At 49.1% G+C, this 24,922-nt stretch overlaps 1 protein-coding gene across 4 annotated transcripts in view; it reads left to right on the top strand.

Annotated features, from left to right (window-relative positions):
* The window catches only part of dusp8a (dual specificity phosphatase 8a), a 43,993-nt gene that overhangs the window by 11,467 nt on the left and 7,604 nt on the right, over positions 1 to 24,922 (top strand). For 3 of the 4 annotated variants that reach the window (XM_076038157.1, XM_076038155.1, XM_076038156.1), the window contains exon 3: positions 3,230 to 3,368. In XM_076038157.1, coding sequence (XP_075894272.1) covers positions 3,230 to 3,368 — 139 coding nt within the window. Of the gene's footprint in view, positions 1 to 3,229; positions 3,369 to 20,222; positions 20,980 to 24,922 lie in introns of those variants that run through there. The other variant, XM_076038158.1, reaches the window with a different exon arrangement.

The raw sequence follows: 24,922 nt of genomic DNA, 5'->3' as shown, positions 1-24,922 counted from the left end.
CCGCCTGCTGCAGCGGGTTCTCCTTTGTACGTTGAACACACTCGTTTAAAAAGTTTCTTTCCCGGCTCTTCGCTTCATGCTCTCATGGAGCTGAAAACTTTATTTGTGTGTGGGAGTGGGGGGGGGGGAAATGGGGTGGGGTCGTCATGAAGAAGTAGAAGTACTCTCGGTGGGACACCCCACAGGGGACGCTGGCGTCAAGAGGACCCAGACTGCGCTTGAGCCATTTTTAGACTGTTTAGTGCTGATGCTGCGTCACAGGCCAGTTCACACACAAACAACATGCACGACCTTGTCGCCGTTCAGGAACACAGCTGAGGTCGGGGGGGACTGGTTTTCAGTGATTTGTTTTTATTTTCTTCCCGTGTATGACCAGGGCTGCTACCGTCACCGCTGTCCCCCCCCACTGATATATTTGGTTGCTCAGGCTGCGACTCGCAGCTCTGCGTCAGTCCCACCAGTTCACTCTCACATTTCAAACTCGGTCGGTGAAGAACGTGGCAGAACGTGGCGATGCAGCACAGAGAAGACCAGCTCACACGCACGCATTGAAAACACAAGCTGCAGCTAAAAGCCTCGTCCGTCGCCAGTGGAGCTGCCTGCCTGTATCGCAGCGTCGTCGCACAACCTCACAGTGACATTTCTGCACGGCCGCTTGTCGGGGGGGGTCGCGTTCGGCTTTCCACCTCGCACCGCCTCACTGAGCGAGGAGACGCTCGCAAGCGTTCCGACCAACGATCAAAGGTGGCAGCCAGTCACCGTGCAGGACACGCGCCCTGTTTATTGAAGTCCTTTTAATCCTCCACTGAAGTTTTTATCCAACGTCACCAAGTGGGAAGACACAGAGAGGCAGCGAGGCATCTTGTTGTTCCAGTCGTCCTCCGTGCACGCTCACGTGCACGTGCACGTATCCTCTTTAACTAATAGTTAAAATGTTGTTTCCTGCCGCCATGGCAGCCTTATGCTGCAGCACTGTAGCTTTCAGCTTTCCATCAGCCGCCTGCCCCTCCGTCTTCTTTCCCCAGTTTGTCCTTTCGTCCTGCTTATGGGCGGCTCTTCACGTTCTCCCCCCTTTCCCCTTTGATTCTTTTGTGAATTCCTCTCGCTTCTCACCACCTCCTCTGAACGGTCGCCCCTTGCGTCTTCCTCTCTGGATGCCGCCGGCGTTCCTTGTTTACCTGCAGTGTGTATGCGTCACAGAGAGCCCGGCCCATTGTGGCAGGAGGGATGCTGTAGCACTGCAGAGGGATGAAAGATCTGTAATGCAGTCTGACAGGCAGCACTCTTGCTCCCCCGGGTCGTTGACCTCTGGAACTGCAGCAAACTCCATGCACATCAAATGATGAAATGTCTTGCCTGTGTTTTTTTTTCCAAGTATTAATGCTTTTTTCTCAATAAAGAGGCAGGGCTATTGCTTTGCCTGTTTTACTAAAACTGAATAAACTGCGTATCATTTAAACAAGCAAACATGACATTTGTCTTTGGTTTTAGAATGTGCATTCTTATTTTTTGTAGTATAGATATCTAGAATGTTTGAGGGTATGTCTGTGTGGTTAGAAAATGAAGATAAATAGGACATGTTCAAGCACAGAAAGTGTGGGCCTGTAATGACTGCCTGCCTACTTGTCTTCTATTCTGGTTACGATCTGGCCAGTGGCTATTCCACTTCACCGCTCAAACATTTTGCACTATTATCAAATGAGACCGGTTGTATTGTGCGTGAGCACATTTTCCTGTGTGCACAGGTATGTACAGTTAAGGGGCCTGTAATCCCCAGCTACTGAGACTTGGCACCTGAATTAGATCTGATCTCATTAGGATTAGGTGCTAAAATTATCCCAGGCTTGTGAAGATGGGAGTTGTGGGGGATTTAAAACAAAGGCACAGAGACACAAAGAGGAGGACAAAGAAAGGAACCCGAAGAAGTCTCGCAGCACAACATGGGTGTTTTCAGAGCTGCTGAGAGCTTGAGCTGCTAGTACGGATGCCACAGACCTTTATTTTGTAAGAATTGAGGTAGCATAGCATGAAAGAGCTGAAAGAAGGCGAGATGAAAGTCTGCAATTCAGGCTCAGGCTTATCATCGCTTATAGCTTAAAGACAAAAGAGACTTTGAAGACATTAGTGGAAACCCCCTTCTGGAAGTTTATAGCGTTTTTGAAGTCTGGCAGGAGGGATGCAAGAATGAAATGCTCTGCTCTCCCGTTTTTATGCTTTTCCAGCTGTGCACGCTCCCTATGGGCGCAATATCAGTAATTCGGCTGAACTTCAGCGCCCGGCAATGTGACTCACTCACCTGCAGAGATGATACAACGCTCTGCTACAGCCATTTCATAACCAAGTGCAAAAAAAAAAAGAAAAGTAGACGGGGGGTGCTGTGTGCAGTGTTTGTCCAGGGGCAAATGATTTTAATCGACATTTTTTGAAGGTTTGCTGTCACATTTGCTGAACAGAGCAAACAAAAAGCGACGCACTCGCTCTTCGGCGTCCTCGTCCATCTTCTCTCGCCTTGGCCTCCCCCCTGCTTTGTTTTCCTCCTGCATCCTTCTCCATCTCTTTCTCTTTGCCTCTCATCTCCCGCTCCCACCTCTCGCCACCCCTCCCTCCCTCCCTCCATCCCCCATCCATCCCTGAGCTCGCCCTGCTTCCTCCTCCCTCTCTCCTCTCCTGTCCAGTGGCGGTTCAATGATGCAGTGATTCATAGCTGCGGCGGGCTCTGCTATTGGTCATGTGACCGAAGCCTGCCTGACAACATGGGGAACAACACAGCCTTGGCTGTTTTGTCTATGTGCGCGCGCACAAATGCACACTCACTCCGCGGGCTGGAAGGCAGACACTGACGCATGCTCAGACACCACCCTCCTCTTTTTCGCAGTCTTAACACAGCGCGCTGATGCATCGATGAATTTCACCATCACTCACAATGAATCGGTCTTTTCTCCATAATTATTATCATTACATGTGTGTAAACACCAGCTAGTTCACAGTGCTCACTTCCTCTAGGTTGTCATCTCTTCCCTCCATGAGTCTGGAAGTTTTATTCTCTTTATTGAAGCCTCCCAGTGCATCGTAATTGACGGACGTGAGCAATCAGTGGGATTTTCCCCACAGCAGCTCACACGAGGCACGCTCACTATGCCATTTCTTGCTGCATGCTTCCTGGTGCTGTCGATGGTGCCGCAGCCGAGGATCCACACCTCATTTTTTTTGCCATTTGTCCCTTGTGCAGGTGGAGCTGGGCAGGAAGCAGGAAGTGGTGGTTTATGACCAGAACTCCAAAGAGGCGGGGCATCTGTCCAAAGACGGCTTCGTGCACATCCTGATGGGAAAACTCGAGAGCACCTTCCACAAAGTCTCCCTGCTCACCGGTAATCAATCATCTTTTCTTTTCTTTTTTTTGCTCTCTACTTATATGTGCTCAGTGGTCAGGCGTGTGCTTCCTTCCTTGTTCCCCATCTTGTATCTAAATGTTGCACTGTCATTCCACACTTTGGTCAGCAGATGTCAGTGATTAGCACAAGTGCAGCAATTTCCCAAAGGCGTTAAACAAGTTATTCCTGATCTGAACTGGTAGAGGTGTAGTGTGTAACTCTCTCACACACACACACACACACACACAAGTGTGAAGTCTTGCTTCCAGGATACAGAACCTCTCTGATGACGCTTTGATGTTTAAGCTTCCCTGAAGTTTCTCTCGTAAGCAGCATCACTGAAGCTTAACTTCAGTCCGCTGGCCTTATTTACCACAGTTATGATCCCGTCATAGTGTCCACTAAGCACACTAAGACTTATAATTGAGCCCCGGCAAGGCTGCTAATAGCCCTCATTGAGTTAACAACATCTCGGCTGTGATGGGTTTTTTAGGGCCGACATTGCACACCCGTCCATAAGCAGAGGCTTATGAATCTGTCCCAAATGTGTCAGTGCATGCTGGAGACCGTAATCTGCCTCAGTCAGGATTGGGAATGAGGCGGTGGAGGCATGCTGGTCGGGCAAATCTCCTCCCCTCAGCATCCCACATCCTCGTTCTCCTCCTCCTCCTCCTCCTCTCAGTTCTGTCCCTCCACTGGGAGATTAGCACTTTTTCATGAGTCATTCATAGATGCCTTGGATTGTCTAAAAGCTCCCAGGCTCTGAAATTAGTCACGGCGACTAAGATGCACTGAGCACACTGTATGTACACACACACACACACAGACACACATCTATGTTCAGTATCACTCACACACTTCGGCTGACTGCCTCAAAAAGGCAGATTTTTCTTCCTCAGCAGTCTGAGACCAACATTATTCTGCTTGTAATCAAAGACTCCCGGTCAGCGGTTCTCTCCTCATCCTCTGTGTTCTCTCTGCTTCAGTCGCGCCCTCTGAATCACACTTCTCACAATTTTTTTCTGCTGTTTCCACGACAACAGTGGAAGAAAATATTCCCCAGTAGGACTCAGCCAATGGCATAAGCCGTTGTTTGGGTGCTTGTATTATCAGGGTCAGTGGAGCTGGCAGCCTGCGACCGCTTCATATCTATGAGGCGGGGGTGGGAGGTGGGATGTGTGCAGGGTTGCGTGTGCAGACCCTGCATGCACCTTTGCATTCGTGCCTGAATGCAGGTGTGCAGGAGAAGGCGGCAACAAAGCGCTGCGTGGTGTGTTTGTGGGTCAGGAGAAGGTGCAGAGTTTCCATGAGAGGGATAGCGTGTGAGACAAGAAGGGGAAAAGGTTGCCTGGCAGTTCTAAAAGCTCCTGCTTCTCGTTTATAATTAAAGAGACAGACTTCTAAACAGGAGATAGATGGTGGTGGGGGGGGGATTATTTTTATCTGTTGATGTCAGCTCTAAACACGATCTGTCTAAGAACAGAAACAAGGAAGCAGCTGGTCCTGAGGCTTTGTGTATGTGTGTGTGTGTGTGTGTGTGTTGGATGTGTGAGATTTGATTTATAACCTGTTTGTTTTCTGTGTGTGGATGACTTAGGCACAACAGCAGCCAGACAGGCAGATGACAAGCCAGATAAGTCTGGAGGTTGTGGTGTCACGCACCAGGCTGTGGCATGACAGTAATGTTTGTCTGTAATGAGCAAATTCAGGAAATAACATTTTTCTTGAATTTGCTTATTGTAGAAAAATGAAAATGAAAAATCTCCATTTTCCTTCCTTAATTTTTTTTTCTTGAATATTTGTTTCTCTCCTTCTTCTTCTTCTTAGACTCCCCCCCCCCCCTCCCCAGCCCCCACCCTCTTCTCCCCCTGCCCTCCCACTGTACCTTTGATTTACGAGGCTAATAATTCCTGCGATGACTTCATATCTCACTGATGTCTTATTTTGAGTCTGGCGTTTGCAGACCGCACATGCAAAGTGCACCTTTGCTATTAATCAAGCAAATGATAGCGCAAGTGTGAGGCGGGAGGTTGGGAGGAAGGGTCAGGTGGAGATGAGAAGCAAATATTACCTAAATGGGATGGAGCGAGCAAATGAAAGAATGATTAGTGGGCTGAGGTGTTACTTATATAGAAGCTTGTCGAGATAAACTCTGACTTTACATGGACTCTCCAGTCACGGTTATGAACTGGATCCGGGTTTTAATCAGATTAAGGGTCTTGTGTTGACGTGCGCTCAGAGAAACCAGGATATCCTGCGACCTTTAGATGTCACAGCACAAGCAGCCGCAATTTTCAGATCCCAGAATAATAAAGGCACCGTGACTTATTGTAGACTTCAAACTCGAAGCCTGCAACCAGACGCTTCTCCTTTCTAAATATCCAATAATATTTAATTCCTCATTATTGAAGGACAAAATTTAGTTGCCTCAGAAGTAAAAGGCTCTTGTTGCGCTTGTTTAGCTCATTCACCACTGGCTGTGCCTCTGCAGAGAGTCATTAGCTGATGGTATTTATGACTAGGAGTACATGCAGTGTATATATAATGTGGAGTTGTCGAGTTGGGTAACAAAATCAGGGTTTCTCAAAATTGGGTTAAGGGCTCAGAATATGATATTTACATGCAGTGCAGGGGATGATGAAAGAAGAGAATGAAAACTGCCTGATCGCAACCAGGACACTTGAGCCCATGTAAGTGTAGTCAATAACTCAAATGACTCTGGATGCCGATGATGTCATGATGTCTGGCTGGAGGCAGTGTTTTTGTTCTAGAGAGAAGCAATCAGCGCATCAAATGAGTTGTGGTCAGATGCAGATAGTAGCGCGGTGCGTGCCGGCCTGGCTGGAACATGTTATTGCGTGCGTGCACATCGTCGATGTGCTTGCTCACGCACATGTCGGTGGCATTTTTATGTTGTTGCCTCACTGGGTGCATGAAAGCGTTTGTGAGAAACATATTTGTAACTGAGGACGAGCCATATTTTTCAACCGCAGGGATGATCTCACCCGGTTGGAGCTCAGGCTGATGTGTCTTTGCCTTTTTTGCAGCGGCTTTGACTCTGTGTGTTTGCATGTGTGTGTTTCTGTGTGTTGTGCGTGCGTGCGTGCGTGCGTGTGTGTTTTTCTGTTGAGCAGAGGAACACGGCCGGTCCGGAGCCAGCTGCGACCCTACTGGGTCTGAAGTTTGCGTGTTTCCCACCAATCTGCAAGCCACAGCCAAGCCACAGGCAACACTGCATGCTGGCGTGTAGCTGGTGTTTAAGCCAGTGCCAGCTACGCAGTCTGCCTATGTGTCAAATTGGTTGTGATGTACGACGTTGGCCTGCCAGGATGAAAGGTTTTGATGTTGGCCCCGAAACCCCATGTTCTAGATTTAGCAGCGAAAAGTAGCAGAGGCAAAAGAAAAAAAATATGATCAAGTCAGAGAAAAGAAAGTGTGGAATATGCACTCGGGCTCTGCTGAGGAAGGAAGGATCAGCTGGATTTCATGTGGATTTATGGCATTTTAGAGGTGGCTTTAGAAACTAGTTATTCATAGCGCAGGTTTTTGTTAGTGTTCCATGGAAATCTAATAAAATCAAGAAAAAGGAGAAATGAAAAAAAAAGGTGTTTAAGTAGAAGCTGACAGAAGGCACAGAATTGCATCATGAAATGGGAATTGAAGGTGCGGAGACTGGGAAAGAGATTTACAAGGTAGGCTACCCTTAATCTCTGCCAGACCCATCTGTCAGTTTTTGTTCTGATCCATAAAACATCACAGCGCCCGGTCAAAGGACTGAAAGTGTTCAAAAGGTGGCAAAAGGGAAATGACACATGGTACCAGCCCAGCACATGCCTGCAATGTGTTTATTCATCCCAGCACAGCCATCCATCAATCAAACGTGTTAATACAGCACCTTTCATCCATTTTATTTTTTACATTCAGTAACACTTTGGCTTATTAAAAGCACTAAGAGACAGCATTAAAAGAATAAATACTGTAGGGATCAGTCCAACATTTCTTTTCTCATTCCAGTCTCTAAAATTAAGTTGTTATTCTGTCTTTTGCTTAATGTCATTGTGCATTCACAAAATACAGCGTTGGCTCAGTTCTATTTGAACTGAAGTTAAAAAAAAAAAAAAAATCTTCCCAAATTTAAACACAGAAATAAAGATGAAAAGAAATGACAGAGAAGTGTCGGCCCGGCGTGTAAGCTTCAGTTCAGACCTTGAAGAGGAACTTTTATATCAAATGCGTTTTCTGTAATTTTTTTATTTTTTTATTTTTTGTGCACCGCCTGATTGGCAGACATAGTTTTGCTTCCTTTCATGTTTGCGTGCTTGCTCAGACATCGTCACGCCGTCAGCCCGCGGCGGCGTTGACAAGACGAGACACGGCGGCGACACACTTGACGAAAGGTGTCAGCGGGCGGACGACGCCTCCCGTTTTCCCCTTTCTTGTTCTCACACTCACATCCCCCCCGGGAGGTTCCCGCGTCGCCCGGGGCTTCCATGAGCTCAGGTAGAGGGCGCGACGGCGCAGGCGCAGGTACAAAGGTCGGCTCAGCTCTGCGTGTGTCTCCTCAGAGGCCCTGTACAATGGGCCGGCGGTCTGTCTGCGTGTTTGAGCGCGTGCGTGCGTGCCCCTGCGTGCGTGCCCCTGTGTGCGTGCCCCTGCGTGCGTGCCCCTGCGCGTGCATCAGAGAGAGGCTGAAGAAGTGAGGTAATGGTGGGAGGCCGAAACCTCACAATGCGGCCGTTCACGGAGAGACATTCCAGCGAGCCGCGTGAGGAGCTCCGTTTGTGTCGGCGCGTACGTGGTTTATGTGGCTCTGTGCACGTTTGCATAAATACGTGCATAAGAAGCAGAGCGCGCACGAGTCAAAAGCGGACTCTCAAGTGATGATGTCCTCCTCGTGGTTGAATTAAGAAAAGAAAGAGAATGGAAGTCCACCCAGTGCTGTTGCTGAGAGAGGAGATGGCTGAGTTCAACACGACGATCCAGGAGCTCCGCCAGGACAAAACACTCAGCAAGGCCACCTTGGTCAGTGTGAACAGCAGGCCAGAGGGTCACTAACCTGAGGAGAGCTATCAGGGAGGTCACGACCCTCTGCTTCCTGGTGTTGGTTTCCAGAAGTTCCTGTTTTAGCCCACGCTTTCTTTAACCCTAACCCAATGGAGGGAAGTAAAGGAAGGCGTTCATTTCTTGAGAGTTCCCGGGCTGACCTCACATACTGGTACTGGTGTCACAAAACACTGGAAAAACAAAGTCAACGTGCTCTCCTGCGTTAGTGTCGAGTGACAGGGGCCTTCAGTCGACGCGCTGCATGTCAGGCCTCAACGTGCTGATTCCATTAAGAACTTGTTTTCGTGGCAGGTCACCAGGTGGAAAAAAGTGATTGGACACCTCGTACATTTGTGTTGCGCCGCATTGCGCAAAAGAATCAGTCTTGAGTCTCCGAGCGCAGTTCATGTTTGGTGAAATCGCCATGAATAACCCCGACATGCTGCACTGTTCCACCCAGCTCAGAACTGGATGTCTCAGCACGTCCTTGGTACTAGAACCAAAATAATTTAGTTCACTTGTTTTGTCTCATTTACAACAAAATAATGCAGCCAAACCTTTTAAAACACACAAACAAACTTGACTTGAACAAAATTGGCAAATATTTAATGACTGTAATTTGGACGGAGTAGAATTTTAAAAGTGTCCGAAAGTGTTTTTCACATCTGCATAAAGTGTTGCCTGCCAAGAGGACCATCTGGAGTTTGTCTCCCCAGGCAGACAAATAAATGTATAATTATGTCTGTAATAGCAGCGATCAGCAGTGATGAATCGATGTGTGTGTGTGTGTGTGTGTGTGTGTGTGTGTGTGTGTGTGTGTGTGTGTGTGTGTGTGTGTGTGTGTGTGTGTGTGTGTGTGTGTGTCCTCGCTGGGCCCTCAGGTGTGTTGTGATTGACCACGTCGCAGGTCGCAGAGGTTGAACTTCAGTCCCCCCCCCCCCCCCCCCCCAAAAAAAAACCCAGACCTGACCCCCCTTCCCATCCCACCCCCCCTTCCTTCTTCCGTCCTAGCCGTCTCCATTACGCCGCGGGGAGCTCCGGCCGATCAATGATTTCATTGAGAAGGAGCCAGCGGTGCCATTAGGAGGTGAGCTCACCTTCCCCTGGGACCCCAGACACGTTCTTCTGAATGACCTCGCCTCGCCGCTTCCCCCTTTGCTCCCCCTCCCCTCCCCTCCCCTCCCCGCCCCTCCTCTGTTTCACGGTGCTGAGAACAGAGCGCTATTTTTAGGCCCCAGACTCCTGCGGTCATCACATCTGGCGCCAGTGGCCTCGGTGCTCTCACCCCCGGCCTGCAGATAAACAAACACACACATGCACAAGGACACACACACACACACACACACACACACACACAGCGGCCCCGCCCCAGCAGCACAAAGGTCAACCAACCCAAATGGCCCCCTCAGAAATATCCATGACATCACCTCCTCACCCTGAGAAGTGTTACAGCCTCGAAGGGGCCGTCGCTCCGTGACATAACGCTGCTGTTCCCTCTGCTCTCGCTCGCTCGCTCGCTCACTCTGCAGGTATGTTACCTCCACCTTTTAATGTAGGCTCACACCTGGATGAGGTCACGGCTAAAAATGCTGAGCGTAGGTGTGCCACAATCCTGCAGCACGTTCACACAGGGGGGCGTAACAGTGGCCTGGATGAGGCCTGCGCTCAGTTTTATGTAACAAAGCTGTGAAGCTGCCAGCGTTCTTCCCCCCCCCCCAGCCCTCCCCCACCCTCCCCCACCCTTCCTTCACTCCCTCATTGGCCTCACATGATGAGCTTGATGTCATTTTCCCTTTTTCCCTCTTAAAAAAAAACAGGCCTGTGTGTGTGTGTGTGTGTGTGTGTGTGTGTGTGTGTGTGTGTGTGTGTGTGTGTGCGCGTGTCTGCAGGCATGCTGTAATGCATATGTGTGCTAATGCGAGCCACGGCCAACATGTTTCTGCAGTGACGCGATCCCGCTGCTCCCGCTCGCCTCCTGCTCCTCTTCCTCTTCCTCTCGTCTTCGTCTCTGCTGTCGTTCACATTGTCTCGTCTGAAGAGGCCAAGCAGGCGTGCGCAAGAGGCGCGGACGTTTGTAAACAAATTCTTGCAGCATGCGAAAAACAGAAGGGAGAAAAAAGAGAGAGAGAGAGAGGCCGTGCCAGATGGAGTTAAGTTGAATTTAGAGGCTGGATGTGTTTCACAGAAATACACAAACAAACTCAGAACCTCAGTCTTGTATTGTTGTGAAGTTAGATTCGGGCCTCTGTTACATAAAATAGTTCCCTTTCAAAGTATTTCGCAATAATTTTTTTTTCAAAGGTCACGTATTGTAGCTGTTCTCAGTTATTTATTTTCTTTGCTGGCTGGAGAAGCCTTGCATGATTAATTATCTTAAAAAAAAAAAAAAACTCTTGTTTCCCACAGTGCACTTGAAATTTGCCTGATGCACTGCTGTGCCGTGCACATGCTTTGAACTGAGCACAACCGGGGCAATAGTGAGATGGTCTCACAGGACGATCCATGACAAGACATGGCTGAGGGGGGGGAGGGGGGGGGGAGTCTGCCGCTAACCTGAGAGTCGCACCACTGCCTTTTTGCGACATCATCAAAAAAAGAAGGCTGAGTTGCAGAACTGAGGGTTTTCAACATTTTCTGAAGAGCGGAGCGGGGGCGCAAATAAGTAAACGATCGACTCCCTCGTCTCGTTTCTGGGAAGTTCACCATCAGGCGAGGCGGGCCCGTCGTCGTCAGAAGACGTGACTCGTGTGTTTCGTGAACATCCTGGGAATATCAGCACGTCGCCCCTTTGCCCACAAACCAATCCCACCGAGCGGCGTTCCGGCCATCCCAGTCGTTTAAGCTGCTGTGTATACAGTCCGCTCGCAGCGCATACCTCCTGGCATCCCGCCGCATTTGAAAATCTATCCGGAGGCCCCCGATCATCCCAGACCGACCCTGTCAAGCACTCGTCCGGCACGGCGGTAAAAATAGTTTGTTTAAACTCGTTACCTAGGCGGTGTCAACACACGGGGTCAACAGGAGCTGAGGCTGCACAGCTCGCTAACTTCTTCCGTGCTACTGCCCCCTCCCGCCCCCGCCCCCCGCCCCCCCCACCCCTCCCGCCATCAGCGCCTCGTAGCTCAAGCCTCACCCTGAATCCGGGCCAAGCGCTCGGCAGCCGGGCCGCTTGCGCCATCCGCTCGCTACCCGCAGGATTTAATCCAGAGGACTCTTGACACACATGCTCGGAGTGGAAATTTCCAAAGGCGGACGGGGAAGGGAGAGGAGCGCAGCTCCGAATGATGCGGGTTTATCCGAGCAGGCGCTGGCCTCCGTCCACCAGATTCCATTCATGCTCGCACTGCCCCGCTGCTGCGTCATTCCCTCGGAACAATGGCCCATTCCTGTTTATCGTCTTTGATGCTCTTATCTGCGGCATGCCGCTGCGTCGCCTTCTCGCTTTACCAAATTGACATGATTGATGACATTTAGGCTGCTGGATTTCTTGTCTGTTGTGTTGTAGTACATTTTTTTAAAGGTCTCGGCCTCGTCTCGGACTTGGAGGCATTTTTACTCGGTCTTGTCTCGGCCTCGGGCGGGACGGACTCGGGATTTCTCATCAAGACCAGCCGAGGCTCAGCCAATGACAGATAATAACTGAAAATAATCCATCTGCTGCCGTTTCGCTCGCCGTTTGTGACACCCAGAGTGACACAACCCCTTATTTCTAGTTAGTTTATTTTTTTAATTTTATGAAGCAAAGTAGTTTTTTTGAAAATGGTTCAAAATAGCAGCGAAAAATGTTGAAGAAAATTATTAGAAGATACCTTGCTGAAGAAATGTTGCTGTTCTATTTAGAAGTCAACTTGAATTTAAAAAAGATACTGCTCATTCTTTTCTGTTTTATTGTTGTTTTTCTTTGATATATAAAGTCTTGGTCTGGTCTCGATCTTTATACTCTCGACTCTTGATAACGTCTTTGGTCTCGGTTGGCGCGGTCTTGACAACAACACGACTCGAAAGTAGTAGTATAGTATAGTAGTAGTATAAAGTATGGGGAAAATCTATTTCCGGTGGGGTTTAACGATTTTCCAGAAGTCAGTCGAGGGATTTTCTCTCTCAGGGCTTGGACCTGCTGCCTGCGGGAGCGACCAGTGACTTTCAAAGCCTCGGTGGTTTGACACTTTCCCCGGTATGTCGGCCGGTTTATCGCCACAAAGACATCCCGACCACGTGCGAGCCCCCGAGGCCGATAGCGACTCGCTGCAGAGATCCTAGATTTTCCGGAATGCAGCAGTTTGTGATCAGACGGCGCGATGTGACGCGCTCGCGTTCGCTCCGCACAAACACAAACACACAACGCGGAGATGAAGGCAGTCCGCTGAGAGGCAACTTCCCCTTCTGTTGTGTAACTGTTTCCTGTTTCTGGTGCGGTGACAGCAGAGCTCCCCGGAGCGAGGGAAGGAGACGCCTAAGAGGAAACGCAGCACGCCGCCACGCAAAAGTTGATGTCGGGGGGGCTGTTTGACTATTTCACATCGCTGCCCTTTGATGAGAGCGGGGAAAAGTTCAGTCGTCCCATTAGCCAATTAGAAAATGTCATTAGCGAAAAGCCATGATGTAGGCGTTGGCAGGGGACGCACACAAACAGCTTTTCCAATTCCTCTCACAGCATTACATCACTTCTTCTCTATTGTTCTGGTGCAGCCAGCGGAGTGATGTCACTGTGAACCACGCAGTGTCTCCAGGGCCCTGAACACACCATGTCCCCGGACACCCAAACCCACCCCCACTACCACTCCCGAATCCTCTATGTGTTCCTGACTTTAAAATGTTTTTGTTTGTTTGTTTGTTTGTTTGTTTGTTTGAGCAGCCACGTTTGTTTCAATTATTTAGCTCTCAAGATGGGAAGATACTGATACGCATCCGTACATTCACACATTCACTCGGGTGTGTGAAAAGTTTGGACACACCCGACGAATTGAATGTCTTTCCTTTCATTCTCATGACTATTGACATCACAGTTTCTCACTGAAGGCATCAAAACTATGCATGAACACACATTGAATTATGTGTCGGGAAACAATTGTAAAATGTCTTCGGTGTCTGTCTGCAGTGTTGAAAGTTGTAAAGATGAGAAAGAAATGGCACGAGAAGGTGTGGCCAAACTTCTGACGGGTAGCGTATGCGCTTGTCTTTGTGCCATGAGCAGCGCCCGCGATGAGGTAACAGTGTTTTTGTGTTACGTGAAGGAATATTTGCAGAGTCTCTTGATGATCCCCGGTGGGAAGCGCAGACAGACACTGGAAAGGCCAAACAGAAACTCGACCTGGTTGCAGATCTGCTGCCGAGCAAGAGGCCTCGAGACCTAACGCGAGCCGACTAATGTCCGTGCGCCAGTCGGCCCGCATCTCGCCGCTGCTCGTTCAGCAGAGGTCCAGAGGGCTCAGCTTCCGGCGCTGGTGTCTGCATAGAGCCGGCCTGCCACTTGCACCAGTAGAGGATAATTAGTGTTGAGCTGATCTGAGACCTGCCTGTCAGTCTGCATGTCGAGGCGGAACAAGCTCGTTAGAGGAAAACCGAGCCAACGTCTGCTCCGCTCAGCGCCGACCGGTCGACGTGCGCGCCCGCGTGTGTCTTTTCTGCGTGTGTGTTAAAGTATCCGGCATGGCAGAAATGGGCACGGGGAGGTGCGATGTGTTCTCCTTTAAAGCGCCGCAAGGAGAACCCTGCGCACTGCAACGGAAGCTATTAGCATTTAGAATAAAATAACAATCGGTTCCGCTCCGGTGAAGCTGTGCAGATAAATTCACCTCTGGGGAAATCAAACAGTGCAGCACATATAGGCACGCACACACACACACACACACACACACACACACACACACACACACACACACACACACACGCACACAAATTCTTCATCTTCGAATTACTTAAGATCGATGTGGGTGACATTTAACCTGCACACATACAGCACCGAGCCTGATTCTCTGTTATATGCGAGAAATTTTTTTTTTAAATGCAAACCTCCTGAAGATGAACTCTCCTCACCCCGCTCATTCTGACAAAAGGAGAATGCACTGGCTTTATTTATTTTTTTCTCTCCGTGCATAGTGTGCACACATGTCTCAAGTGTCATTTCATATTGCAGCTCAGCAATCCTTGCGTGCATGCACAGACACACAAACACACACACACACATCTCCAGCAGGGATTTGGAACCTGCTCATCTGGTCTTGAAGGGTCCCCCCCCGGTGCATTTGATAGCTTGTGCTCCTCTTGTGTGTGTGTGTGTGTGTGTGTGTGTGTTGTATTCATGCTTGCTCGGCCGTGTGTATAAACTGTATCTGTGCGTTAAATGGCTTTCTTGCCAGTGGGATACATTTACTGGTGCGCTAGCCCCCCCCCCCACCCCCCACCCACCCCCCCCCACCCCACCCCGCTGAGTTCCTTCTGCGCCGGTTAAGTTGTTTGGAGGGCAGGGGGTCTGCCGCATGACTGATGTGCAGCAGGCCTCCCTGCGGGGCTGCACAGATAAAGATGAAACTACGTCATGTGCGAGCGCGCACGCAGCTCGTGTCCCGCTGCTCTGTTCATCTCACACACCCGTTACATCCAAGTAGCGCCGGTCACATGCGCGTTATCTGCCGGAGAACAAATTTAGCGGCGCAAGCTCAGTCCTTGCTGTTCTATATTGCTGCTCAGTGTTCTTCAAGTGCCTCTGTAGTTCTCCATGGAGGTTGTAATTCCATCAGGTTCACAATTTTGGGCTGCCTACCAAATCTTTCTTCTTTTAACAAACTGCATAGCACAAATAATTTTCACACCACAGTTAGCTGACTACAGACCAGGGGGAGCAAGCAAAAACAAGTAGAGGGTGGGCTTTTCTTTTCTTTTTCTTTTCATTTTTTTATGACAGACTTAAAGCATTGGTGAAGTGAGTATACATATATATGTATATGTGTATATATATATATGTATTTATATATATATGTATATATATGTGTGTGTATATATATATATATACATATATATATATATATATACATATATATATACATTTAAAATTAAATGTGTGATTTTACACCTTTCCTATAAATTTCAAAAGTATATCAAAAAATGTTTGTGTATTTGTTTGCTGCATTCAAGAGAGATTTGGACCTCAATATTTATTACTTAGCACACACACACACACACACACACGCAGAATAACATATGATCCTTTTTCTTTGGGTCCCTTTGAATTATGACGACATCAATTCAGTTACGGCCTCCCTATGGACTCAGCCCCCCACCCCTGCCTCCCGTCCCCCACTCAATCCCTTGCCCCCCTACATCATACTCAGCAACCCCCCCCACCCCCCCCCCCACACACACACACACACACACTCCGAATTTGCGCTTCCTTTCCTCTTTCATCACCCGATCATCAATTACTCCATCCCTCCATCTGCCCCCCCCCCCCCCCCCGCCCCTCCCCCGCTGACTACCTCACCCCCCAGGCATGGCAGCTGTGCTCTCCTGTAGGCATTACATCACTGCGAGAGCAGCCCTGTTACTGATCCCCTCACAAGCGGCACTATCTGCACACGACGCACGGACACGCACACAAACCTCGCCGGCCGAACATCGGCACAAATCTCCCGAGTGCTGGGAGCGAGCGGGAGGACGTGACGTGTGATCAACATCATGTTGCAGCCAATAATTGTTTTTTTTTGGTCGCTGCAAATTTGTCGTCTAACTCGACGCCAGGCTGCGATGCCACACACGTGTAGACACACTCAAGAGAGAGAGACACACACACACACACGCACGCACACATGCACACATTAACTGGCAGTGTTCATCGCCCCCACCAGCTCTATCCGGAGGGTGACGTCTCTTTTTCCTGCGATATGCTGACAGATGATCTGCGGTGTAGGATGACGCCCCTGTCACTGCCTGTCTCGCTGGCCAGGCCGCTCTGACAGCCTGTGTCAAATGGTTTGTTTTTTAATAATGATAATGATGCTGCATTAATGGCAGATTATTTTTTTTTAATAGAATACAATTTTTTTTTGGTACAAGGGTTCTGTTTGTGCTACCTTGACATGTTTTGGTGGAGCCTCCGCCTTCCGCAGAAGTGTCACACTTCTATGAATATTAAAACTGAAGATATAATAAACACAATTGAACTATTACGCATTGTTATTCATTATAGCATGATTACTTTTAAGAACATTAAACTAAGTTTTCTAAAAAAAAAAAAAAAAATTATAGAAAAAAAATCCAAACAGGTTCCCTGACTTTATATGTTTTAATGTTTTTTGGGTTTTTTTTAATTTAATTTATTAATTTCAATATAAACAAAAACAGCAAATATTAGGGAAATATATACATAAAGTAAAGCAAAATGAATTTGTCTGATTTGATCTCTTTTCTGTGCCACGATTATTTTGGCTATATAATCTCAAGATTACAATCGCATTTACAAGATGTCAATTGTGTTTTTTCATAACCGAAGCTGCTCGTACAAGCCTTGCCTCTTATAAAAGCACTGTGCTCAAATTGCTCTAAAAAAAAAAAAAACCTCAGGAAATTTCCAAAGATAATAATTGTATTCATGTAGAAAGGAGAGGGAAACGGAGCTGCCCTGCTGGTCGGGACCGCGTGGACCTGTTGGCCTTTGCACACTTTTTCTGTCTCCCTCAGCGATCTGGTCTCCTCTCCCTCGCTGTTTTGGCCGCTCAACAGTTGTGTGCGTGTGTGTTTGTGTGTGTGTACGTGTAAACCGCGTGTTGTCCCAGCAACAAGCCATATAAGCGAGGCCTAAATCTAAGAGATGTCAGCGCCGGAGGAGGTGGGGGATGCACCTCAAGTGACTGTCATACCTATTTCAGGCCGCACATGTGCAGGCAATAAAACAGGGCCCGGCCATCATTTACAGGGCCTTGGCTGTTATTTTCTAATTAACACACCTTCTATTCTGAGCTGTGTTACCCTGCTAAGGACTGGAAGGAAAGGTGTGGGGGGGGGGGGGGGGGGGTTAACCAGGCCCCTGACCAGTGGACCTAATGCTCTCGCTCAGAACATTGCCTCCAGTTTGAGCAGTTGTTATGTTTCAAGTCTGCATTTCAAATCCAAATAATGGCTTTATCAATGTAAGAAATCACAGTTTCCACTCGGGCTATCGGTGGGCGGAGCCTGTGGTCCCGGGCCCACCAGAGGCGGGGTCAGAGGGGAGTGGGGGGGGCGGGGGGGGGATGTTTGCTTCAGGAACTCAGCTTGTGTTTGAGCGTCGGACCAGAGGCGCTTTCTTTTGTTTAGTTGCTGTTTGTCGACACTTTTGTGCGTCGGTTCCTGCTGGTTTTTACAGCTTTGGGACCACACAGACAGAACACAACTGCCAGCCTGTGTGTGTGTGTGTGTGTGTGTATGTGTGTGTGTGTGTGTTCAGGCCACGGCAGCAGCAATCAGTGTGTTTGCGGTGCAGTTCCCGCTGTGACCACTATGGAGTGCAACACCTGCAGACACTGTGTGTGTGTGTGTGTGTGTGTGTGTGTGTGTGTGTGTGTGTGTGTGAAGGTGTGATTACATGGCACCTCATGATGATTGTGTGTGATTGTGTGTGTGTTGTGCCCCCCCTCCCATGGCCAGTGTCTGCATTTTTCACCGCGCTCATCATCGACGAGTGACCTATTTCCTGCGCCGCCACTGACCCGCGCTTGAACAGAGGGTGACGTCAGGCTGTTCTCAGCCCAGCGCGACCGTTCGGGGGTCTTCAGAGATGGGATGAGGTCAGTCAGTCGACACGCAGCTGGCCCCTTAACTAGACAGCCTGTGCAGGCTTATTTGCCTTATTTTGGAGCTGGGAGGCGGGGGATGGAGGAGGGGGGGCGATGACTTAATGCGCTCGAAGCGAATCTGACCACCTTCAAATGTGTTCATGTGCATTCTGCATGAAGCTGAACAGACACAAATTCTGATTGGTTGACTCGTGACAGCTGCTAATTTCAGAAACGTGCTCTTTGTCTGTAAAGTGCAAAATAATCAATTTCAATTTATTCATTTATTTATAATTCAATAGGACAGTGTGCAGTGCACAGCACGCCGCTTTGCATGCACGTGATGGTACCCAATTTCAGCCATGGGCCGGTTTACATTGGTGCTGCCCCTGCCAGTTGGTATATTAGGCACTGTACCTTTTAAAAGGAGGTCAACAACAGTGAAGAGCAAATCTAATAAGACGTCATATTACAATACAGCGCAGTGGCAATACACAACCAGTGAAGGCCTTCAACTGACACTGATGTCATCACTGTAAGTTTAAAAAAAAAAAAAAAGCAGCATTTTTTTTTCAACACCTTTATCCTGCTTTGTAGTCCTAACCCTGTCCCTAACCTTCCTCCCTTCTTCCAGCAGGGGGAGAGAGGTGGTGGTGGGGGGGGGGGGGGTGTTCAGTCCAGTGCTGCGAGCCTTGTGGCCCACATGTTTTTCATTCCATAGTAAAGTAGGAGTCTGTGGCCTGTTAGATGGATGATGTCTGCAAACCACACGCCCGTTTGGTGTAAGCATCACCCCGAGGAGTCCTCGCTCTCCCTTTGTCTGCTTTCTTCTTCCCAAATTCCTCTCAACTATTTCCTCCTCCCCTTGTTGTTTTCCCTCCCATCGAGGCCGTTTCATCCTCCAGCAGCAGGAAGCAGCAGCGTCCAAACGCCATGGGCGTTGTCAGATTATGACCCGGTGCAAGAAATGCAGTGAGGTCATACATTCCCGCACCTTCACTGACAAAATCTGCTCTCAGCGGTCTGGCACGGTCTCCCCTCCTCCAGGCTCTGGTGCACTTAGAGCCGTAACCACAATGAGACGCTTCTGCCGTGCGAGCCGTCGCTTCATTAGAGGTGCAGAAACCTGTTTGAAAATCAACTTTGGCGGCGCGCCCTCACGGAAAACACACAGGTGTCATCGTTCATCTTGAGAAGTGAAGGAATTGAAACACAATAAGCCAGCAGTGTCAATTTCATAGTACTTTCATAATAGGTTCACTACCAGTCAAATGTTTGGACACACCTTCTCATGCAATTTTTTTTTTTTTATATCTTTACAACTTTACAACACTACAGATAGATACTGAAGACATCAAATATATGAGCAAGATATATGGAATTTTTTTCAGTGAAGAAAAACATGTTTAATAACTCCAAATATGCTTTTTATGAACATTTAAATATAAAACTTGTTTGAGTTATTTTACACCTTCATTTTTTCCGACAAAATTCCGTGTGTGTTCATGCGTAGTTTTGATGCCTTCAGTGAGTCAATAGTCAGGAGAATGAAAGCAACGACATTAAATTCATAGGTTGTGCCCAACCTTTTGACCGGTAGTGTGTATTAATCAGCTGCCCAAATGCTGAAAAATGCAAATATAACTCCCGGCCAATTTGAGAGCAGAGGAATATCTCACACTACTTCTTTGCCAGCATGATGCGATGGACTTAACGGTGGCCCGCTGCAGTTGTAGCTGTGATGGACAGCTGTCCAGGCTGGTTGCAGCGTTAAAGCCTGAGAAGAGGCTGGGCCCTGCCTGATCCTCCTCCCCGGACGGAGGGCCTGCTAGGCCCCTGAGGTGGCTGCATATTTGCTGGATGAGTAAGGAATGTGGTTACATGCCTGAGACGTTAGCTATGACGGAGCTCTGGCTCCACAAGAAAGGGGAGGAGGCGGGGAGGGGGGGAGGGGGGGGAGAGGGGGGGCAGAGCCTGAGCTCACGGCAAGTGAGCTCATTCACCCAGTGAGCTCGTCGAGAGAGTGGCGCTGTGCAGGGGCGAGAGAGAGAGAGAGAGAGAGAGAGAGAGAGAGAGAGAGAGAGAGAGAGAGAGAGAGAGAGAGAGAGAGAGAGAGAGAGAACGAGAGGGAGGGGGGACAGAGAGGGAGGAGTGTGAGCTGGCGACGGAGCGAATGAGAGACGGGGAGATCGCAGCGGCACAACAATAGTGGGCTGCTCTCTGGGACGACGGCTCACAGCAGACAGAGCGACAGAGCCGAGCTGAGCGACAGAGCCGAGCGCTCACAGAGACCAGCGGACGGCCGGCGGAGCAGCTGCAGGCAGATTACATCTGGTTCTCATCCCGTCATCCAGCCACCTCTTGCGTGGGCGACCTTCCCTCGCTCGACCACAGCATTACCTAATATTCAGACCGGAGCATTTCAGGAATTTTTGTGGTCACTGCATTGGGATTTTTTTTTTTTTTTTTTTTCGTTGCTGTTTGCGGTGGTGGACTTGATGAGGGTGTCTGCAGATATTCTGGAGCGTCTATTGTCGTAGCGGCTCTTTTCTCTTGGAACACTGTGTGCAAGCGGGAGTCCCAGCCGAGCAGGATTGTGGACGCTTTTTTTTTTTTTTCTTGCTTTCGTTTGTTTTGCGTTTGGTGAGGGCACCTGAAGGAGCGCTTCCCCTCGGCGTGTGACTGTGTGATCTGGGGGATGCCTCTGGATGTGGTGATTGCCCCAGCGGAGGACTGTTTTTGGCCGGACCTGCGCGACACCGACATGAGGCTGAAGATCAGGGTCCGCCGGATGAAGGAGGGCAGAGAGCTGCGAGGTCGGTATCCACCCGGAACGCCGAGTCGCTGACGTAATGCAATGTGTTGCCGTGCATGCGTGTCGATTATTCATGTGGAGACCACCTCTTCCTCTTTTTCTTTCTCTCCGGTGAGAAACGCGCTGACTTTTTGTACAGAGTTGACTACAAGTGTCAGAATGTCTGTAAAAGAAAAGAAAAAGAAACTGTGAATTTTTCTTTTCTTTTTGTTTAGCAGAGAAATGCTAAAGCTGGTCATGAATTACATCACCGCTGCTCTCAGCATGTCAGATGTGTGTGTGTGTGTGGGGGGGGGGGGGGAGCCCCTGATGATATTTTGAGCAATACAGTTCACCGGCACGGTGGGTCGCGTTCAAGTATTCAAACTGCGAAGTGAATCTTAAGGATGGCCAGAGGTCTGACAGTGAAGGTTAATGCTGTAGCACCGCAATGAAAACAACGAAGAAGAAGAAGAAGAAGAAGAAGAAGAAGAAGAAGGAGGAGGTCTTTATTTATCCCACAATGGGGAGATTTGCATGGTACAACAGCAGGTACAGTGCAAAGAGTGAAGTAAAAAGAAATGAAGAAAATGTATACACACAAGAAAAAGTCAAAGTAAAAAACAAAAAATAAGTGATGATAAATAAGTGTTGCACTTTAGTGAAATATAAGTAGTTGATCAAGGTTGTGTGCAATTGTACAGGGATATTCTGCAGGGAGGAATAACACCGGATCGCCTTCTTCCGAGGCGGAAAGAAAGGATGATCCTAAAGATGAAACAGGAAATAAAAGGCTGGAAGAAAACTGTTGTTTTTTTTTTGAGGGTTCTGGGATTAATATCTCATTGCTTTCATTCAGTCATTCGGCTGCGAACGAACCGCAAAGGCTCCATGTGTGCAGGGTCTCATCGCTGAGCATGTTATCAGTGTGTGTGCAGCCGCACACTGCAGGTGTCGAACTCGACACCTTTCACACAGAGCGACGAGGCAATGCACAGCGCTCGTGCAAACGGCAGAAAAAGAGAGCCCTTCCGCATGGCAACACGCATGCACGCTGCAGGAAACGTCAGCGGCGGCGCATTTGATACGTGGGATTTTAGTGAGAGTGCGACTGTGAAACGTGCATGTGTGCGAACCTTAAATCCACGTTGAAAGGCAGAGAGCCGGTCCGAAGCAGTTTTTTATTTTATTTTTATTTTTTTTATTATTATTTTTACACACAGCAAAGCTTCCACACCTGCCGCCTCGGCGCTCTCGCTGCGGGCGCGCTCCTTTGTGTGTGCGAGCGCATGTGTGCACGCGTCCGATTGGCTGGCCGAACGCGATGAGGTCATCAGCCGGTGCAAAGAAAAGGAAAGTCACACGTACGTCGTCAGTGCAGGTGAAAATAGAATGCAGCCGCACGCTAATGTTAATTCAGAGGCATCCATCCCTCCATCCCTCCCTCCATCCCTCCCTGCAGTCGGCTGCAGGGGGGAAACAATGAGCGGGGTTGGTGATGAAGCTCGTGCAGCACTGAAACAGCCTGGATTCAGGGCACCTGGTCCATCATCATTATCTGCACACAAAGGTAGCAGAACAAAGATGAGTTTCACTATCAGCCCGGCTGCCATTATCACTATTATACAGCCATTCTGGGCAGACCCCCCCACACCCCCACCCCACCCCTTCCTCCTCCACCTCCTCCTCCCATCATCATCCTGCATGAAAAGCGATGACCTCATCCCATTCGCTCATACATGCTCTGTCAATCTGCACACATCTGACAGACGCGCGCACACACACACACACACACACGCACGCGCGCACGCACACGAATTGCCCATTGCTTCTCCGGGCCTGCAGCTCTTGCCTTTGTGGTGCTGAGTGTGTAATGATGTCATGTTTGGAAGGCTGGAGGATGGTGGGAGTGTGCGGGGGGGAGGGAACAGGGGGGGATGCCATTGAGATGCTAATGTCCCCCACTCCCAGCAGAGGGAGGAGGTGGGGGAGGGGGGGTGGTGGGACAGCTGGAGGGGCACAGAGGATGGCGTCATGTCTCCCCTGATATGAACCACAGAAGAAGGGAGCGACGGAGGGGTGCGCAGGGAGCGCTCATTCAGCCAGATCAATGGTCCCCAGGCTGCATTGTGTGTGTGTGTGTGTGTGTGTGTGTGTGTGTGTGTGTGTGTGTGTGTGTGTGTGTGTGTGTGTGTGTGTGTGTGTGTGTTCTCTCGAGTATGTACATGTCTGCTTTGTGTGTGCACCGCTCCATTAACAAGGCAGAGTTAAAGAGGGCAACTGAACACACACACACACACACACACAGGGCATAAAGAGGGAGTGGGGGGGAGGCTCTGGTATTGAGCAGCCAGTCGATTGTACCCGCGGCGGTGATGTAACAGCGGAGCCTCCAGCTCCACCGCCGCAGCGCAGCAGGCGGGGCAGGTGTTGTGTGCCTGCTCAGGATCTCTAGGGTTCCTCTTCCACTCGTCTTCCTCCTCTGTCCATCCTCACAGCGTCACAGAACACACACCCGTCCCTACACCTGGGCCGACATTGTGGCCCGTTTCAAAAAAAAAAAAAAAATAATGGCGAATAACGATCCGAGCGCCAACGAGGCCGAGAGGAGGGAAAAACATAAGCAGTTGCATAAGTGATGAAGTGGCTGAGGGAGGCGGAAAAAGGAAGTCTGCGCTGCCAAGATTTCTTCTTTTTTTTTGCCCACGGCCTCACGGCGCCCCATTTTCCCGCTTGTGCGTATCTTTCTTCTTCTTCTTTTTTTGGGGATTTTTTTTTTTTCCTTTATTTGGAGCAGCGCGTTCAGAACTGGGTTAGTCACATCCTGCCCATTTACATTTTCCAGAGGTTACAGATGCATGACTCAGCGCTGTGCGAAAAAGATGATCTAACCCAAAGCAAAAAAAACAAACCAACGGTAGTAATAATAAGAGGATTGAATCGGCCTCCTGTGAGACGTGACGAGAGTTCCTCTGCTTCTTCCATGTTAAAACCAGAGCGTCACGGCGAAAGCAGGAGAAATCAGCCCTCCGTAAACTATCAGGCCGAGGTGAACTCATCTCTCCCTGTTGACTTTCTGATGTCATCTCCTCAGACAGCTGGCCTCTGTGTGAGTGTGTGTGTGTGTGTGTGTGTGTGTGTGTGTCATGGGGTATTTTCAGTGACCTCAGTCTGATGGTACAGTGTGTTTATGTGCGTGCCTCGTGTGCTTAGATTGGAATGGACAGATGTGTCACCGTTTGTCTTTTGGAGAATGTGAGGCCACGTCTCTTCGGCTTATTTGCCCTCTGTGTGTGTGTGTGTGTGTGTGTGTGTGTGTGTGTGTGTGGTGTGGCGGGGACCCTCTATCTCCTGAGTGACTCACATGTTATCAGCGCTGACTGCGACTCAGGTGTTTGCCGACGTGTGCGTGCAGCGTCACCGTGGTGTCCCTGTGTGTGATGTGTGCGATCACCTCAGAGACACTCCGTCCCCACGTCCTATCTCTGGACCCGTGTCCCAGCCCTCAGCCGCTGCGCTGACGGGCCGACACAAACGTGACGTCGGCTCCTTCAGCCGCAAGTGTTTTGGTGACCTGCCTCATAGGTGGAAAGAATATATCATGGGATGTGTAGAAAACATGTGCTTTAATGTCTGAATATTTAAAAAGGAACAAAAGCAAAGTTCCAACAAAGCACAGTGTCTTTGAAGCCCCGCAGTATTTAGCTCCTTATTGAAATGACTGTTAAAACACTGAATAAATGGATGAAACACAGCTATTTTATTACTTACTTACTCTTAAGATAAGTTAATCAAGTTCGGCGGCCCGGATTAAAAAGTTCAACGGGTCTCATATGGCCCCCGGGCCGTAGTTTGCCCATGCCTGGTCCACAGTGTCTTTAGGTGTAAGGTATCAGCAGTGTTGGGGAGTAACAAGTTACATGTAACATTGTTACGTAATTTAATAACAAAATAAAATGAATCTG

The sequence above is a fragment of the Nelusetta ayraudi genome, unplaced genomic scaffold (assembly GCF_046127955.1).
Source record: "Nelusetta ayraudi isolate G7.1 ecotype Tasmania unplaced genomic scaffold, CSIRO-AGI_Nayr_v1 ptg000053l, whole genome shotgun sequence".
Taxonomy (NCBI): Eukaryota; Metazoa; Chordata; class Actinopteri; order Tetraodontiformes; family Monacanthidae; genus Nelusetta; species Nelusetta ayraudi.
The sequence above is the reverse complement of the archived record's forward strand: the minus strand, read 5'-3'. Positions and strand labels throughout refer to the sequence as shown.